General features: G+C 39.3%; 1 protein-coding gene across 1 annotated transcript in view; it reads right to left on the bottom strand.

Moving 5' to 3' along the window:
• Window positions 1-1,299: 1,299 nt before the first annotated feature.
• The window catches only part of LOC103520149 (polypeptide N-acetylgalactosaminyltransferase 5-like), a gene marked incomplete at its 5' end in the record, with an annotated part of 23,399 nt that continues 5,838 nt past the window's right edge, over window positions 1,300-18,860 (bottom strand). Inside the window, 10 exons of the mRNA XM_026831383.1 lie at window positions 1,300-2,207; window positions 4,725-4,845; window positions 6,834-6,968; window positions 9,025-9,066; window positions 9,398-9,658; window positions 10,438-10,726; window positions 10,808-10,924; window positions 11,352-11,463; window positions 13,673-13,753; window positions 14,624-14,790. Coding sequence (XP_026687184.1) covers window positions 2,122-2,207; window positions 4,725-4,845; window positions 6,834-6,968; window positions 9,025-9,066; window positions 9,398-9,658; window positions 10,438-10,726; window positions 10,808-10,924; window positions 11,352-11,463; window positions 13,673-13,753; window positions 14,624-14,790 — 1,411 coding nt within the window. The remainder of the gene's footprint in view (window positions 2,208-4,724; window positions 4,846-6,833; window positions 6,969-9,024; window positions 9,067-9,397; window positions 9,659-10,437; window positions 10,727-10,807; window positions 10,925-11,351; window positions 11,464-13,672; window positions 13,754-14,623; window positions 14,791-18,860) is intronic.

Raw genomic sequence — 18,860 nt, 5'->3', positions numbered from 1 at the left:
CATATGGAAAAGTTTCATGTAGAGCTCTTGGTCTCCAGATTATGTACTAGAGGTATTTTAAACCGAACTAACCAATGATAATTGAGCAGAAAATATATTAACAACTAGGGGGGGACTTAACAATAGACATTTTACGTGATACAAAATATTTAACAAAAATAACAATGATTGCACAGTTAATAAAGAGGTAGTGTCTACTAACTGACTAAAAAAAAATACGTAACTTCTTCGGAAAACATCGAAAAAATATGCAACTTCTTGCAGTTCGCAGAAAGTTGCGTTTGCTCAGTGATCGCATCCAAGCAAAATCGTCTGTAAAGGTGTAGGTAAGGTGTAAAGCTACGGTCTATTTAGCACAGCAGTAGACACTTCTTATGTTGTAGAGTGAGTTCTACATAATAAATGACAATTGAAATCATTTTAAATTTCTTCGTTTCTCGTGGAATGGGTTGGTGTAATTTTGAGACACGTGCAATTTTGAGACACCATCTTTGGTTTCAAATAACGTGATCGCATCCAAGCAAAATCGTCTGTAAAGGTGTAGGTAAGGTGTAAAGCTACGGACTATTTAGCACAGCAGTAGACACTTCCTATATTGTAGAGTGAGTTCTACATAATAAATGACAATTGAAATCATTTTAAAATTCTTCGTTTCTCGTGGGATGGGTTGGTGTAATTTTGAGACAAGTGCAATTTTGAGACACCATCTTTGGTTTCAAATAATATGCTTCTGTAGTTCATAAGCATGTCATTTGAGACCATTAAAATTGGTGTCTCAAAATTACACTTGTCTCAAAATTACCCCAACCCACCATATCCTGAACTTTCTATTGTTAGCATCGAGAAAAAATAATTTCAAGAGTCATTTGAGAGTTGGACTACTCATGGATCTAAGATCTAAGGTTCAAATCGTGATCGCATCCAAGCAAAATCGTCTGTAAAGGTGTAGGTAAGGTGTAAAGCTACGGACTATTTAGCACAGCAGTAGACACTTCCTATGTTGTAGAGTGAGTTCTACATAATAAATGACTATTGAAATCATTTTAAAATTCTTCGTTTCACGTGGGATGGGTTGGTGTAATTTTGAGACACGTGCAATTTTGAGACATAATCTTTGGTTTCAAATAACATCCTTCTGTAGTTCATAAGCATGTCATTTGAGACCATTAAAGTTGGTGTCTCAAAATTACACTTGTCTCAAAATTACCCCAACCCACCCTATCCTGAACTTTCTATTGTTAGCATTGAGAAAAAATAATTTCAAGAGTCATTTGAGAGTTGGACTACTCATGGATCTAAGGTTCAAATATATACGAGCTACCACTACGATACAAAATACAAAGGAAGCGCTGATGGATATGATGAGGGTTTGTACCGGAATCAACAGAGAGCGCTCTAAACAGGTTTATAAAACCCAAGACGTATTACATATAAATAGGATAATAGAAAGTCCAAGACGTAGGTATTCGATATTAAGTCATTTTTCCCTGAATCACAATTTTTAGTTGAATCAAACGTGCCAGGAAAGAGCGCTGGAGCAACACTCCAGCTCATATGAATTGAATTAGATCCTGCTAATCCTGCTGATTTGAGGAATTTATCAAATACGAAATCCCGTTAATAATGGATTCAACAGTGTCCTGTTGTTTTTGTGTTTATCTGTTCATCCTCGAGGAAACTGTTTTTAGGTTTCTTTTTCATTCACACCTCCATTTGTACAATTATTTTCACGTACAAACTATTTTCCCCCGTGAATAAATCTTGTAGATGTTGTTTAAGCATGGGTAATTTTCATTCCGAGAAATCAAATGTAAAGTGAAGATTTCTTGTAGATTTTGTTTCACCATTGGTATGTTTCAATATACATATAAGAAATCAAAGGTGAAGCTGTTCCAGGTCCGTCAGTTGGAGATCTGTATTTTCGAGCGAGATGAAGTGAATCGCGAATGCTGTTGGTGACAATACAACGTTTCCACTAGTATGACTTTCCGTTTCCGTGAGAAAGGTACCTATCTCACTGAGTTGGAATCGTTTGTGACACGGGAACATTTGCGGACAGGGAAAGTAAGTGTTGGAAGGATTCACCTCTTCTTCTTCTTCTTCTTCCTAGCCTTTTTCTATTTAACGGTCACCGTCGTAATAAACATAGCTTTTTCGATGGAATCCGAAGGTTTCTCGAAGAATTTGGCCAATATTTTTTTCCCCAACTGCAAGAAAAAATTCAAATCTCAGCGTGTGTGTAAAAAACAAGCGTGCAGGAAAGCTGAACCAGAAGAAAAAGCCGCATTCATTAGACTCAAAACGGACAAAAATGTGACGGAAACAAGATATGTACCCAAAATCAGCTGGTCATTCAAAGCAGCAGATCTCTGGCTATTTGAACAGGCAACACTACCATCAGCATGCCCTTGGGGTTGCCAACATCAAATCCTTTGAATGAAAAATTTCAATTTCTTCTTCCGAGCCTTTTCCTATTGAAATAGGATCGGCGAATTCTTCTCACTCAAGTCTTGGATTCACACAATCTTTTAAAATATAAAAATAAACGCCATTGTATCCAATTGTCACAACAGCTGTATACCCACGAGCAAAAAATACAGCCGTGCCTCTGTACACTAGTATTCGAGGTTGCCATGTTCCCAAGAATACGTTCAATGGGGGTTTGGTTACCAAAAAACGTCTAATAGGGGTTTTGGTTCCCAAAAAACTTCAATGGAGTTTATGGTTTATGCATGCACCATGCCCATTATGTACAAAGATTTCATCACCTCGAAGTTCGTCTTCTATCCGCACCTGTTGTTTTGGGGAATATACAATCATTTCTCACGATTTTGACTTGGGATCGGCGAATTCTTCTCACTCAAGTCTTGGATTCACACAATCTTTTAAAATATAAAAATTAATGCCATTGTATCCAATTGTCACAAAAGCTGTATACCCACGAGCAAAAAATACAGCCGTGCCTCTGTACACTAGTATTCGAGGTTGCCATGTTCCCAAGAATACGTTCAATGGGGGTTTGGTTACCAAAAAACGTCTAATAGGGGTTTTGGTTCCCAAAAAACTTCAATGGAGTTTATGGTTTATGCATGCACCATGCCCATTATGTACAAAGATTTCATCACCTCGAAGTTCGTCTTCTATCCGCACCTGTTGTTTTGGGGAATATACAATCATTTCTCACGATTTTGACTCATTTGACTTATTCCAAATCGAATTATAGCTGAAAGATGATATAAAAGGACACCGTTGAATCCATGAAATGAGCGGGATATAATTATGTACAAGTAGTTGACCAACTGAGACTCTAAATGAGGAAAAAACCTTACATGCACCAGGTCAAGAATCGAAGGGTGCAAGTTTCGCCATTGTTTATGCATGCACCATGCCCATTATGTACAAAGATTTCATCACCTCGAAGTTCGTCTTCTATCCGCACCTGTTGTTTTGGGGAATATACCATCATTTCTCACGATTTTGACTTATTCCAAATCGAATTATAGCTGAAAGATGATATAAAAGGACACCGTTGGATCCATGAAATGAGCGGGATATAATTATGTACAAGTAGTTGACCAACTGAGACCCTAAATGAGGAAAAAACCTTACATGCACCAGGTCAAGAATCGAAGGGTGCAAGTTTCGCCATTGCGGAGTTCAGTATTTACAACGAATGCACTCCAATGGGGTACTACCCCATATTCTGTTAGCTACAGATGGTGGAATGTTACATTACATAATCTCTAGCATAAATATAAAGGAATATCAATTGTGTTAAGCATACTTAAACGCTTGTCACAAACGTCATTCCTCGAACAACGAATGCACTCCAATGGGGTACTACCCCATATTCTGTTAGCTACAGATGGTGGAATGTTACATTACATAGTCCCTAGCATAAATATAAAGGAATATCCATTGTGTTAAGCATACTTAAACGCTTGTCACAAACGTCATTCCTCGATTAATACACCTCCATAAAAATTGCACAACGAATGCACTCCAATGGGGTACTACCCCATATTCTGTTAGCTACAGATGGTGGAATGTTACATTACATAGTCCCTAGCATAAATTTAAGGAATATCAATTGTGTTAAGCATACTTAAACGCTTGTCACAAACGTTATTCCTCGATTGATACACCTCCATAAAAATTGTTTTCAAATGCTCGGAGTTGACCATTAGGTCATTTTCATATTTCGATAAATATTAAGACTTCGCTAGGATTTGAACCACCAACTCTGGTCTCTAGCACAAATACATATCAAAGTTATTTAGTCATGTGACGACCTATTTTCTTCATCGGAGTTGACCATTAGGTCATTTTCATATTTCGATAAATATTAGGACTTCGCTAGGATTTGAACCACCAACTCTGGTCTCTAGCACAGATACATATCAAAGTTATTTAGTCAAGTGATGACCTATTTTCTTCTTATTTCAGTATTAATTAGTTAACTTGACATGGTATCCCGTTTCCAAAGTTTAAACTAATATTTGACGTTAACACTGGTTTTTCCGGGCACGGAAAGTAAGTAAGTTTAAAAAATTCTTGTTGGATCGAGTTCAGAGCGCTCTACAGTTGAGGAAGGGTATGAGATATGGCAATTGTAAAATGGGGGGGCGGGGATAATAAAATTATGGCATTGGTGACGGAACCCCCTTACTCCCCCAGGGGAAAGGGGGACGTCACCTAGCTATCAGCTTGCCAATAGAATTTACTTTTCAATATCCATTGCTGTCCCTTGGAGCCATCACACGCAGAGAGCGTAGGGTTGGAGGGTTCCTTAGCCGAGGGCTTCTCCAGACACAGGTCCGTGTTCTTGTGTTTGATCTCCTTTGTCTGAAATAGTGAAATAAAGTTTTATTTAAAAAAAAGATTATACTTTGGAACCGCTTTCGCATTACTTCAAGGCACATTCCTTTACATCCATGCCTATCCAGGGTATGGAAAAAGCCGAGGGCTTCTCCAGACACAGGTCCGTGTTCTTGTGTTTGATCTCCTTTGTCTGAAATAGTGAAATAAAGTTTTATTTAAAAAAAGATTATACTTTGGAACCGCTTTCGCATTACTTCAAGGCACATTCCTTTACATCCATGCCTATCTAGGGTATGGAAAAGTTCGGACAGAAAATTTCTGCCCCGGCCGGAATTCAAACCCAGCACCTCTAGGTTGAGAGACAGTGCTCTTGACCACTACGTCACAGGAGCGGGTAGTGTCTAAAAGGTTGGTGAGAAAAAGAGCAGGATTAGGTTTTCTAGGCACTCACGCTCAGAGACCGCGGTCTGTCAGACCGTGTTAAAGTGTGTGGCGGAAAAAAGTTCAGACCTCGGTCTATCAGACGGTCTGCCACGGCGGGCATCAGTTTGGTTGAGTAAGTGAATTTGTTTAAGCAAACTTTTTACATAAAATATGGCTACTAGATCGAACCCGAGCCCCCGGATCACAAGACCCAGTCACTACCGAACCAACCCCACAGAAATTCAACATCCAAGTCATTACTGCACCCCAAAGTTGATTGGAAAGCTGGACACACAGGAGTTAATACCGCACAGATGCACCCGATGAGTTAGTAGAGGCAAACAATGTAAATAGGATGGAGTTAGTAAACAACACAATACTTTTGTAGCCACAGCCAGCGTATATGAACTTCATGCCCACATTGTCTATAATCTATAGCTCTACATGTCTACCTTTAGCAAAGTTTAGGTAGAACTTTGTTAGGTGTTACTGTCCATAGATTTCCTTCTGTGGACAACTTTCTAAACTTGAGCCGATTCATTTGAATGGTTAGACAAACTGCCTAGTTTATATTCTTAATTCCCAGATCTTTTGTAGCCACAGCCAGCGTATATGAACTTCATGCCCACATTGTCTATAATCTATAGCTCTACATGTCTACCTTTAGCAAAGTTTAAGTACAACTGTGTTACTGTCCATAGATTTCCTTCTGTGGACAACTTTCTAAATTTGAGCTGATTCATTTGAATGGTTAGACAAACCGCCTAGTTTATTTTCTTAATTCCAGACATTAGGTTAGATGTAGGTTGGTGAAGTAGATACAGATTCCGCTTGTAATATGTAATTGATAAATGGAGCTTCACAATATATGGGAAATGAATTTTGACCGAATTCTTGCGTTCACAAAAAGATATTTATACACAAAGCCCTGTAGCAAAAAAAAAAAAAAAAAGCCCGTCTCAGTATTATGCATATTTCCATTTTGAACATATTTACCTATGTGTTATGTACTCAGATTACACATTCATGTACTCTGTTGGGTAATGATTTAATTAATAAACAAAATAAGTTGTTGTTATTGTTGTTTACAAATGTCAGGACGATCACCATTAGGGCATTTTCCTACGCGCGTCCCAATATTTTTTTCCATTTTGAACATATTTACCTATGTGTTATGTACTCAGATTACACATTAATGTACTCTGTTGGGTAATGATTTAATTAATAAACAAATAAGTTGTTGTTGTTATTGTTGTTTACAAATTTAATGTCATCCATTTTGAACATATTTACCTATGTGTTATGTACTCAGATTACACATTAATGTACTCTGTTGGGTAATGATTTAATTAATAAACAAAATAAGTTGTTGTTATTGTTGTTTACAAATGTCGGGACGATGACCATTAGGGCATTTTCCTACGCGCGTCCCAATATTTTTCTACAATGGAACAATAAACGAAATAAAAAAACATAGGAAAACCAATATTCTTACCTCAAGGTCATATTCCCAAGCCTGGTTACCAAATATTTTTCTACAATGGAACAATAAACGAAATAAAAAAACATAGGAAAACCAAAATTCTTACCTCAAGGTCATATTCCCAGGCCTGGTTACCGCCCATACCATGGCATCGAATTAGATTGACAGGGCCACCAGGGTGGGGTACATCCAGACAGTTGTCATCCGACATGATCTGATGTCGCTTTGTGTAGGCGAACACCTGCAACACACAAATAGTTACAAATCATCAGTGGAATTAAAGGTACTCATTATTCTAGGCACTCACGCTCAGAGACCGCGGTCTGTCAGACCGTGTTAAAGTGTGTGGTGGAAAAAAGTTCAGACCTCGGTAGTCGGTCTATCAGTCAAATTAGAAAAGAACAAACCTTGTTTATACTGTCAAAATGAGACTGAAAAGTCCCTTTACTCCCGCAATCTAAACAAGGTCTTATGCATTTGGTACAGAAAAACGCATTAAAAAGTCCCTTTACTCCCGCAATCTAAACAAGGTCTTATGTATTTGGTACAGAAAAACGCATTTGCTTCGTTTCCATACGTCTGTATTCTGTAAGCTGTAAAGGTATAAACACACTAGGTACTATCACGTCACGTCACGTGAGCTCATGGGGAGTCAGAAAGATGTAATTCGAAACACACTAGGTACTATCACGTCACGTCACGTGAGCTCATGGGGAGTCAGAAAGATGTAATTCAAAGTTTTCCCATAATATTGTAATCTTGTTCAGGACAGCCACACTACTATCACGTCACGTGAGCTCACGTGTGTTTCTACCTTAAGTATCACTGACGATTATAGTCAATTGTTGGTTTTTCCTCTGTACCCTTCACATGTTAATACCGCACAGATGCACCCGATGAGTTAGTAGAGGCAAACAATGTAAATAGGATGGAGTTAGTAAACAACACAATACTTTTGTAGCCACAGCCAGCGTATATGAACTTCATGCCCACATTGTCTATAATCTATAGCTCTACATGTCTACCTTTAGCAAAGTTTAAGTACAACTGTGTTACTGTCCATAGATTTCCTTCTGTGGACAACTTTCTAAACTTGAGCTGATTCATTTGATTGGTTAGACAAACCGCCTAGTTTATTTTCTTAATTCCCAGATAACATGGGCGGATGTTTCTAAAAAGTGTTTATCATACTGAGATAGGACTGAAAAGTCTTTCTAGTGGACTCGGTCGTGTATTTTAAACAGACATAAAGGTGTGTCCACACATAGTCGACCGGCCGTTGATCGATGTCGACTGACCCGTCCACACTGCCTCGACAACATAGATTCACCTCGTTCGATCGACGGCCGGTCGACTGTGTTTGGACACACCTTAAGGACAAAGAGAGGGCATGAACACAAGCAGACCGTGCTTCACTCCAAGAAGTTAAGGGGTTAATAAATCAGCAAAAAAGAACAGAACACGGCCGAATACCGAGCTTAGGAGGCCGAAACGGCTTCAAAGATGTTAAGGGGTTAATAAATAAGTTAATAAATCAGCAAAAAAGAACAGAGCACAGCCGAATACCGAGCTAAAGGAGGGCAAAAACCCCACAGACCCGCGAGCTAAAGAACATACGAGCAAGACGCAAGAATTGAGCCGCTGAACCGTTCTAGGCACTCACGCTCAGAGACCGCGGTCTGTCAGACCGTGTTAAAGTGTGTGGCGGAAAAAAGTTCAGACCTCGGTCTATCAGACAGTCTGAACTGATGCCTGCCACGGCGGGCATCAGTTTGGTTGAGTAAGTGAATTTGTTTAAGCAAACTTTTTACATATGTTCACCTCGAAATATGGCTACTAAGATACAAAATATATAACAAAAATAACAATGATTGCACAGTTAATAAAGAGGTAGTGTCTACTAACTGACTAAAAAAATACGTAACTTCCTCGGAAAACATCGAAAAAATATGCAACTTCTTGCAGTTTGCAGAAAGTTGCGTTTGCTCAGTGATCGCATCCAAGCAAAATCGTCTGTAAAGGTGTAGGTAAGGTGTTAAGCTACGGTCTATTTAGCACAGCAGTAGACACTTCCTCCACACAGGAGACCTGTGCAGCCGGAAACTTTCTAGATATCTCTCTTTACCCGGGCGGGAATCGAACCCAGGACCTAGCCGCGATCGAACCTAGCGGGACACACAGGAGACCTGTGCAGCCGGAAACTTTGTAGATATCTCTCTTTACCCGGGCGGGAATCGAACCCAGGACCTAGCCGCGATCGAAAACCCCTATCAAACAGACCCATATTGAAAACTCACCTGATTGCCTCCCAGTCCATGACAATAGCTCATGCCCACTTTCTCAGGATAAAATCCGCCCCGGGTGGGAATCGAACCCGCGGCCTAGCGCTTACAAGGCAGACGCGCTACCAACTAAGCTAACTAGGCTGGCCCAAGGAAGTCAAGGGGTTAATAAATAAAATTAATAAAAACCATGTTAATAAATCAGCAAAAAAGAACAGAACACAGCCGAATACCGAGCTTAGGAGGCCGAAACGGCTTCAAAGTTGTTAAGGGGTTAATAAATAAGTTAATAAATCGGCAAAAAAGAACAGAGCACAGCCGAATACCCAGCTAAAGGAGGGCGAAAACCCAACAGACCCGCGAGCTAAAGAACATACGAGCAAGACGCAAGAATTGAGCCGCTGAACCACGAGCTATAGCTTAACATTCTGAAGTGAGCGGCACAAGTCGACACGCTCGCGGATTTACCTGGATTCATGGCGTAATAGAAATCACGCCACTCGTCCATCCAGACTTCGGCTACGCGGGCCGCATTGTGCAGCACTATCTTGGATACACCGCCCGGGAATGTGTAGGGCGACTTGTCTCGGAATACGTGGCCCACGTGCGAGCACGGGATAATCTCCAGGATGCCGCCACACTGCCACACCTGATAGCAGTTTACATGTTATTTCATTGACAAAAATATCCTTTGAAATCCAGATGGTTCACAAATATGATGATGGGTAAGGAAGGGAGAAAAACCATTTCACACTTCTTTAATACGAAAATTCACCACTAGGGGAGCATTAAAAGTCTTATATACTTACTACATTAATTCACCGTGTATAGGGTTCTTCCAAGTTGACTTAAAAAGAGTTCATACTGGGAAATGAAATCCAGACAAGGGATTTTTTTAAGAAAATCCCTCCCCTCTTCACAAATTTGTATTATGCCCCTTTGGAGGGGCCTTTGTATAAACCCATTTGTCTCGTACTTTTGTCTGATCCATATTAGCTTCCCTCTCTCATATAGAATGGAATATACCCTGTTTATACTGCTAGAATGAGACTGAAAAGTCCCTTTACTCCCGCAGTCATTTAGTGCCTGTTATTCCGTCCGCTCTTTGTCGACATAGGCAAAAATTTCACATTTTCTCTATATGAATAATCCACAAAATCGAGAGAGAAAAAAATCAAAATCAATACAATAAACGCACTCATAATAAACTCACCCTGAAAGACATCTCGAGGTTCTCGCCTCCCCAAATGTCCATGCCTTCATCATAGTGAAAAGTCCCTTTACTCCCGCAGTCATTTAGTGCCTGTTATTCCGTCCGCTCTTTGTCGACATAGGCAAAAATTTCACATTTTCCCTGTATGAATAATCCACAAAATCGAGAGAGAAAAAAATCAAAATCAATACAAATAAACTACATAATAAACTCACCCTGAAAGACATCTCGAGGTTCTCGCCTCCCCAAATGTCCATCCCCTCATCATACGACCCAAGTTCATAGAAGTAGTCCTTATCAATGGCAAACAGTCCTCCGGCCATTGTAGGCGTCCTCAGGGGGGACGATCGATCCCCGCCCCGTCGCATCATTTCCCTCGGGGGTACTCGATACCAGCGGAAGTTCAGCTTCCAGTTGAATCCGCCCCAGGTCATGTCAGACGCGGTGATGTATTCGAATGTCTGGTCCGATATCACGTCGATGATGGGACACACGACGGTTTTCCTGAAAATGGACGAAGGAAATTTTATCACAGTAACAATATGGAATAACAAAGTAAAACGTAATACAGTGTTACAATAGTACCTACATATTGCCTGTATTTCAATCCAGTTGAATCCGCCCCAGGTCATGTCAGACGCGGTGATGTATTCGAATGTCTGGTCCGATATCACGTCGATGATGGGACACACGACTGTTTTCCTGAAAATGGACGAAGGAAATTTTATCAGAGTAACAATATGGAATAACAAAATAAAACGTAATACAGTGTTACAATAGTACCTACATATTGCCTGTATTTCATGCACTATAAATAAATTAACAAATTACATATATTAGTGCTTTTTTATACTGCTCGAATAGGACAAAAAATCCCTTTAATCCAGCAGAAGAGTACTTAGTACTTACTATTATTGTGGCCAAACTCTCAAACAAAGCTAGGGATAAAATCCCATTATTCGGTTGGGATTGAACCCACGCTCTCCTGATTTCCAAGCGAGCGTCTTGCTACACCACTCAGATATTATAACTACTCCCGTTTTGATATATAACTCATTCTTCAACTGCCTATGTAATTGTTTCCAACATCTGTCTTCTTTTAAGCAATCTAAGTACATACATATGTTACTTATGTCTGTTCTTTTCTCTCAGCTTCCAGTTGAATCCGCCCCAGGTCATGTCAGACGCGGTGATGTATTCGAATGTCTGGTCCGATATCACGTCGATGATGGGACAGACGACTGTTTTCCTGAAAATGGACGAAGGAAATTTTATCATACTAACAATATGGAATAACAAAATAAAACGTAATACGGTGTTACAAATGTTACAATAGTACCTACATTGTAAATTGCCTGTATTTCATGCACTATAAATAAATTAACAAATTACATATATTAGTGCTTGTTTATACTGCTCGAATAGGACAAAAAATCCCTTTAATCCAGCAGAAGACTACTTACTATTATTGTGGCCAAACTCTCAAACAAAGCTAGGGATAAAATTCCATAACTCGGTTGGGACTAAACCTACGCTCTCCTGATTTCCAAGCGAGCGTCTTGACTACTACACCACTCAGATATTATGATAACTACTCGCGTTTTAATATATAACTCATTCTTCAACTTCCTATGTAATTTTTTCCAACATCTGTCTTCTTTTAAGCACTCTAAGTACATACATATATTATGTCTGTTCTTTTTTCCAAGGATACCCTTTAATCCAGCAGAAGACTACTTACTATTATTGTGGCCAAACTCTCAAACAAAGCTAGGGATAAAATTCCATAACTCGGTTGGGATTGAACCCACGCTCTCCTGATTTCCAAGCGAGCGTCTTGACCACTACACCACTCAGATATTATGATAACTACTCGCGTTTTAATATATAACTCATTCTTCAACTCCCTATGTAATTGTTTCCAATATCTGTCTTCTTTTAAGCAAGCTAAGTACATACATATATTATGTCTGTTCTTTTCTCTAAGGATATGTCCCTTGACTTTGAATTTTGATTAGGTATTTTGTGTTTTAAAATACACCTGATCAGGTCTGCCTGTCAGGTCTACCTGATACCTCATGAGCACACACACTATCAGATAGACCTGACAGGCGGACCTGATCAGATAGACCTGACAGGCGGACCTGATCAAATGTACCAGTCAGGTCTACCTGATAACGATTGGCTGGCCCAACAATTAACGGTGCAACACAAATCAATTGCTCAAAGTGAGGTTATCTCTTCAGAACTAGAATCGCAGACGGTCTGAGTCTTTATTGTTTATACTGCTCGAATAGGACAAAAAATCCCTTTAATCCAGCAGAAGACTACTTACTATTATTGTGGCCAAACTCTCAAACAAAGCCAGGGATAAAATTCCATAATTCGGTTGGGAATGTTGGGATTGAACCCACGCTCTCCTGATTTCCAAGCGAGCGTCTTGACTACTACACCACTCAGATATTATGATAACTACTCCCGTTTTAATATATAACTCATTCTTCAACTCCCTATATAATTGTTTCCAACATCTGTCTTACTTTAAGCAATCTAAGTACATACATATATTATGTCTGTTCTTTTTTGCAAGGATATGTCCCTTGACTTTGAATTTTGATTAGGTATTTTGTGTATTAAAATTTTTTGGTTGTTATTGTTATTTTTAGTTGATGATCTGACTCAACGCCTGAGTAGTTCACTGAAAGGAGTAGTTCTCCCCCAGCTAGACTAAGCTGGTCTACTCCCAGTTTAACGTCTAATTTTTTTTAGCCACTTAATCCGAGAGTAAAACTCAAACTGAGTTAGAAACCACTTTGTGGACCCTGCTATAAGCTTAATCCAAAGTCTGTTATTCTACAGGCCGTTCTCTGTTCGGGAGGAAAAAATCGTGTCGTGTGAAGTGGGAACACTCTCATTTGAATTACATTGCCTACAAGACATTCGGGGATTCTTCTTTTAATTCTTCGCCTTTTCCCGTGTACATATCGGGTCGGCGTTTTTCGTCAGCCTCTCAATCAGCCCTAGGGTGATTGCTTTGGGCTGACATTTGGCTTTGGCTACAGAAATTTTACGAGTGGATGCCCTTCGCACTCAACCTTTGCTGTTTCTTTAGCAAGGGAAATTTCAGGCTGGTATACTCCCTGTTTAAAGTCCCCCAGCTAGACTAAGCTGGTCCACTCCCAGTTTAACGTCTAATTTTTTTAGCCACTTAATCCGAGAGTAAAACTTAAACTGAGTTTAAAACCACTTTGTGGACCCTGCTATAAGCTTAATCCAAAGTCTGTTATTCTAAAGGCCGTTCTCTGTTCAGGGGTAAAAAATCGTGTCGTGTGAAGTGGGAACACTCTCATTTGAATTACATTGCCTACAGGATATTCGGGGAAAAAATGGATGAATATCACGATAAGTGGGAACGGGCCTTTACTCAAACTTATGAAAATGTAGACTTACCTCTTTCACTGGCGTCGTCCACAAGGATGATTTCTTTGAGCAGGGTGCGTGGAGATCGATTGATAACGGACCACACCCTTGCTGTTTCTTTAGCAAGGGAAATTTCAGGCTGGTATACTCCCTGTTTAAAGTCCCCCAGCTAGACTAAGCTGGTCTACTCCCAGTTTAACGTCTAATTTTTTTTAGCCACTTAATCCGAGAGTAAAACTCAAACTGAGTTTAAAACCACTTTGTGGACCCTGCTATAAGCTTAATCCAAAGTCCGTTATTCTAAAGGTCGTCCTCTGTTCAGGGGGAAAAAATCGTGTCGTGTGAAGTGGGAACACTCTTATTTGAATTACATTGCCTACAGGATATTCGGGGGTTTGCTTCGTTTCCATACGTCTGTATTCTGTAAGCTGTAAAGGTAGAAACACACTAGGTACTATCACGTCACGTCACGTGAGCTCATGAGGAGTCAGACAGATGTAATAAGTTTTCCCATCTACAGAAATTTTACGAGTGGATGCCCTTCGCACTCAACCTTTGCTGTTTCTTTAGCAAGGGAAATTTCAGGCTGGTATACTCCCTGTTCAAAGTCCCCCAGCTAGACTAAGCTGGTCTACTCCCAGTTTAACGTCTAAATTTTTTTTAGCCACTTTATCCGAGAGTACAACTTAAACTGAGTTTAAAACACCTTTGTGGACCCTGCTATAAGCTTAATCCAAAGTCTGTTATTCTAAAGGCCGTTCTCTGTTCAGGGGGAAAAATCCTGTCGTGTGAAGTGGGAACACTCTCATTTGAATTACATTGCCTACAGGATATTCGGGGAAAAAATCGGATGAATATCACGATAAGTGGGAAACTTATTTACTCAAACTTATGAAAATGTGATATTCGGGGAAAAATCGGATGAATATCACGATAAGTGGGAACGGGCCTTTACTCAAACTTATGAAAATGTGGACTTACCTCTTTCACTGGCGTCGTCCACAAGGATGATTTCCTTGAGCAGGGTGCGTGGAGATCGATTGATAACAGACCATACGGTTCGCAGCAGTGTGGACCAGGCCTCGTTGTGGAAAACTATCACGATACTGGTCGTCGGTAGAAAGGTGGGGTACGACTTCTTTTTACACCTGAGGGAGGGGGGGGGGAAACAAATTGTAGCTATATCAAATCAAATCAATCAGAAAAAAAATAAAAACAAATTGTAGACATACGAGTAAAATCAAATACTGGATTACTTGTGAAACGGGGAGCCTATTCACAATTTTTCTAGGTATAATATCATTACTAAGTGCCAGGCCGTGCCTTCTTAAATATTAGTTTTGCTCTCACTAGGCTGAGTGCACCCCGTTTTTACAGCACAGAAAAAAGTAAAAAAACTTCAATTTGCTAGGAATCGAACCCAGTCGGCCGCGGAGGTTGCTAAGCGTGGATAGTACCTAATATTGACTGAACAAAGGGGGTAAATTTCAAGTTCCATCTAGACTATCTTTCTGAATTTCAACTAAACTATTTTATAAATACATAGAGAACATGATTTAGCACAAGAACAAAATACGCGTATCATGAGCTTGATTTATGTTTTTAAATAGAGTAATAATTATGAACAATATGTACCTACATACTCGTACTTCTTCTCAGATTAAAAGTTGTTTCTTGGAACGAGAGCAACTAATTTGGAATTTAGAAATAAATTCCGACAATAATTATGCTGATTCTACTTTGTACTTTCTTTTTCCTCATTGGAGTAACATACGAAATATAGGTAATACGTACATCACATACACAATTACACATACAGTATAGAGAAGCATTATTAATTCAACCAAATTGAAAGCCCAATGTTTATGAAGACGAGTGCATACGTGGAAAAATAGCTAACAATCTAACCAAATGATAATGAGTACAATATTGTTTATTTGATGTAACGATGAGAACAGATTCCTCATTAAGAGATAATAGGGATATGATATTTGGCACAGACACCGGATTTGGTATGATGCGGTGTGGTACAAAACAATACCATTGGAAATAGACACAATGCACAGTAGCGGAATATGGTACAATGATATGTAGATATAATGGTATACAACACCAGAATGTCTGGGATATAATGAATTCAAGCTGGTCGAATTATTGAAAATGAAAAGCTACGAAAATCAGGCTCGATTTCGAGAAGTAAGAATTTCAAATTAAAAATTTATAATATACTTTGATTCTACTTTGTACTTTCTTTTTCCTCATTGGAGTAATATACGAAATATATTAAAAAGCATAATTAAATACTTGTCAAAAATGTTCTTCTCCTTAATACATTACAGCTTAGTCTAGCTGGGGGACTTTGAACAGGGAGTATACCAGCCTGAAATTTCCCTTGCTAAAGAAATAGCAAAGGTTGAGTGCGAAGGGCATCCACTCGTAAAATTTCTGTAGCCAAAGACAAATGTCAGCCCAAAGCAATCACCTTAGGGCTAAGCAATCACCCTAGGGCTGATTGAGAGGCTGACGAAAAACGCCGACCCGATATGTACACGGGAAAAGGCGAAGAATTAAAAGAAGATTAGGGTGTTATTGAATCATTAATTTAATCTTTAATAATCAGGAACTCCATTTGGACAGTACTTAAGTAGTCAGTAGTACTTGACAAACAATTCCTTGTTATCAGTTTTGTACATATTTGTCGTATTGACTGCCTGTACAGACAGAACATAAAAAAACCATATATAAATGCTATACCCATCCGTAAAAGCAAAGCTTGTGCCGCGGGTGGGGAGCAAAGCTTGCATATAAAGACACGGTTAGCCCAGTGGTAACTTGCTTGCCATGCAGAAGGTCCCGGGTTCGATGCCCAACATCGACAAAAATTTGTACTCGTTTTTCGATTGCAAATATTTCAACGGGCTAATACTTTCTGGTGTTCTCGTGTTGACCCAGCACATAAATGAGAGTATTGTGTTTCTTCTTACCCATCTGATGAGAGACAATCCTGTCCCCTTTCTCTCTTCCGATTTCGGGACGATAAGACCTTAGTAGTTACAGTTCCCCCTATCAAAGCTCCCCAAAAAAAAAAAGAATGAAAAAAAAAACTTCGATCTTTGCAAATGGAAAGTTTCCCTGTCTGTGTGCTGGTCTTGGTGGGTCAAGGGGGTGAAGGGTTTTTTCCTAACCTTACTGTGTGTTGCTTCCTCCTAACCCCCGCGGTGTGGCTCAGGTTTGGATGTGCGGTGGAGTGCTGGAGATCGCAACGTGTTCCCATGTGGGCCACGTATTTCGCAAGTCCACCCCGTATACGTTTCCCGGTGGTACGTCGAATATTGTCAACCACAACAATGCTCGTCTTGCCGAGGTGTGGCTGGATGAGTGGAAACACTTCTACTATGCTATTAACCCAGGTTAGGATTCAAGTCTGCGGCTCGTCTTGCCGAGGTGTGGCTGGATGAGTGGAAACACTTCTACTATGCTATTAACCCAGGTTAGGATTCAAGTCTGCGATTCTGACTCTTCCTGAAGAGATGAGCACTTGATTTGTGTTTTTGTTACATCACTTTTTCGCATTATTCCTCACCGTTTCTTCCGGGGGGGGCAAAAAACAAATTGTAGCTATATCAAATCAAATCAATCAGAAAAAACCAAATTGTAGACATATGTACGAGTAAAATCAAATACTGGATTACTTGTGAAACGGGGAGCCTATTCACATTTTTTCTAGGTATAATATCATTACTAAGTGCCAGGCCGTGCCTTCTGAAATATTATTTTTGCTCTCACTAGGCTGAGTGCACCCCGTGTTTACAGCACAGAAAAAGTAAAAAAAAAACTTCAATTTGCTAGGAATCGAACCCAGTCGGCAGCGGAGGTTGCTAGGCGTGGATAGTACCTAATATTGACTGAACAATGGGGGTAAATTTCAAGTTCCATCTAGACTATCTTTCTGAATTTCAACTAAACTATTTTATAAATACATAGAGAACATGATTTAGCACAAGAACAAAATACGCGTATCATGAGCTTGATTTATGTTTTTAAATAGAGTAATAATTATGAACAATATGTACCTACATACTCGTACTTCTTCTCAGATTAAAAGTTGTTTCTTGGAACGAGAGCAACTAATTTGGAATTTAGAAATAAATTCCGACAATAATTATGCTGATTCTACTTTGTACTTTCTTTTTCCTCATTGGAGTAACATACGAAATATAGGTAATACGTACATCACATACACAATTACACATACAGTATAGAGAAGCATTATTAATTCAACCAAATTGAAAGCCCAATGTTTATGAAGACGAGTGCATACGTGGAAAAATAGCTAACAATCTAACCAAATGATAATGAGTACAATATTGTTTATTTGATGTAACGATGAGAACAGATTCCTCATTAAGAGATAATAGGGATATGATATTTGGCACAGACACCGGATTTGGTATGATGCGGTGTGGTACAAAACAATACCATTGGAAATAGACACAATGCACAGTAGCGGAATATGGTACAATGATATGTAGATATAATGGTATACAACACCAGAATGTCTGGGATATAATGAATTCAAGCTGGTCGAATTATTGAAAATGAAAAGCTACGAAAATCAGGCTCGATTTCGAGGAGTAAGAATTTCAAATCAAAAATATATATATATTAAAAAGCATAATTAAATACTTGTCAAAAATGTTCTTCTCCTTAATACATTATACCTCAAGCCCCAAAGTCCACCGCGTTAACATCACTGAGGGTGGTTGGGTGGTAAGGATTCTGCATTGCAATTCCCATTTCGCAAAATTTCGATGTCTATTCATAGGATTATGCAATGTTCTTTAAAAGGTTTTTCTGGTTGACTTTGAGTCTGGAGGTTGGTGGTTCGAGTCCAAGTCAAGTCATAAAATTGAGCGTAGTATATTGAGCGGGGAACGACATTTGTGACAAGTATTTATGCTCAACATAATTAAAATTCCTTTTTTTATGGAATGTGGGTCACAGGACTGCTTCATTATTACCTCCGGCCCTGAGTTGCAGTTCACAAAGCATGCGATTATTAGGATGAGCTCACTGTACCGTGGCCAAGTTCTGATCAGAGATAAAACTCTCAATTTAGGATTCACTGATAATAACTGATAACACAAATTGAATGCGACGTGTAAAATGAGTTTCTCTGCATGTTGGAAACCATATGACTTTCGTCGATGATTTTTTT

Source organism: Diaphorina citri, unplaced genomic scaffold, assembly GCF_000475195.1.
Source record: "Diaphorina citri unplaced genomic scaffold, Diaci psyllid genome assembly version 1.1 scaffold3265, whole genome shotgun sequence".
NCBI lineage: Eukaryota > Metazoa > Arthropoda > Insecta > Hemiptera > Psyllidae > Diaphorina > Diaphorina citri.
Note: the sequence above shows the minus strand (reverse complement) of the source record. Positions and strands in the feature narration are given on the sequence as shown.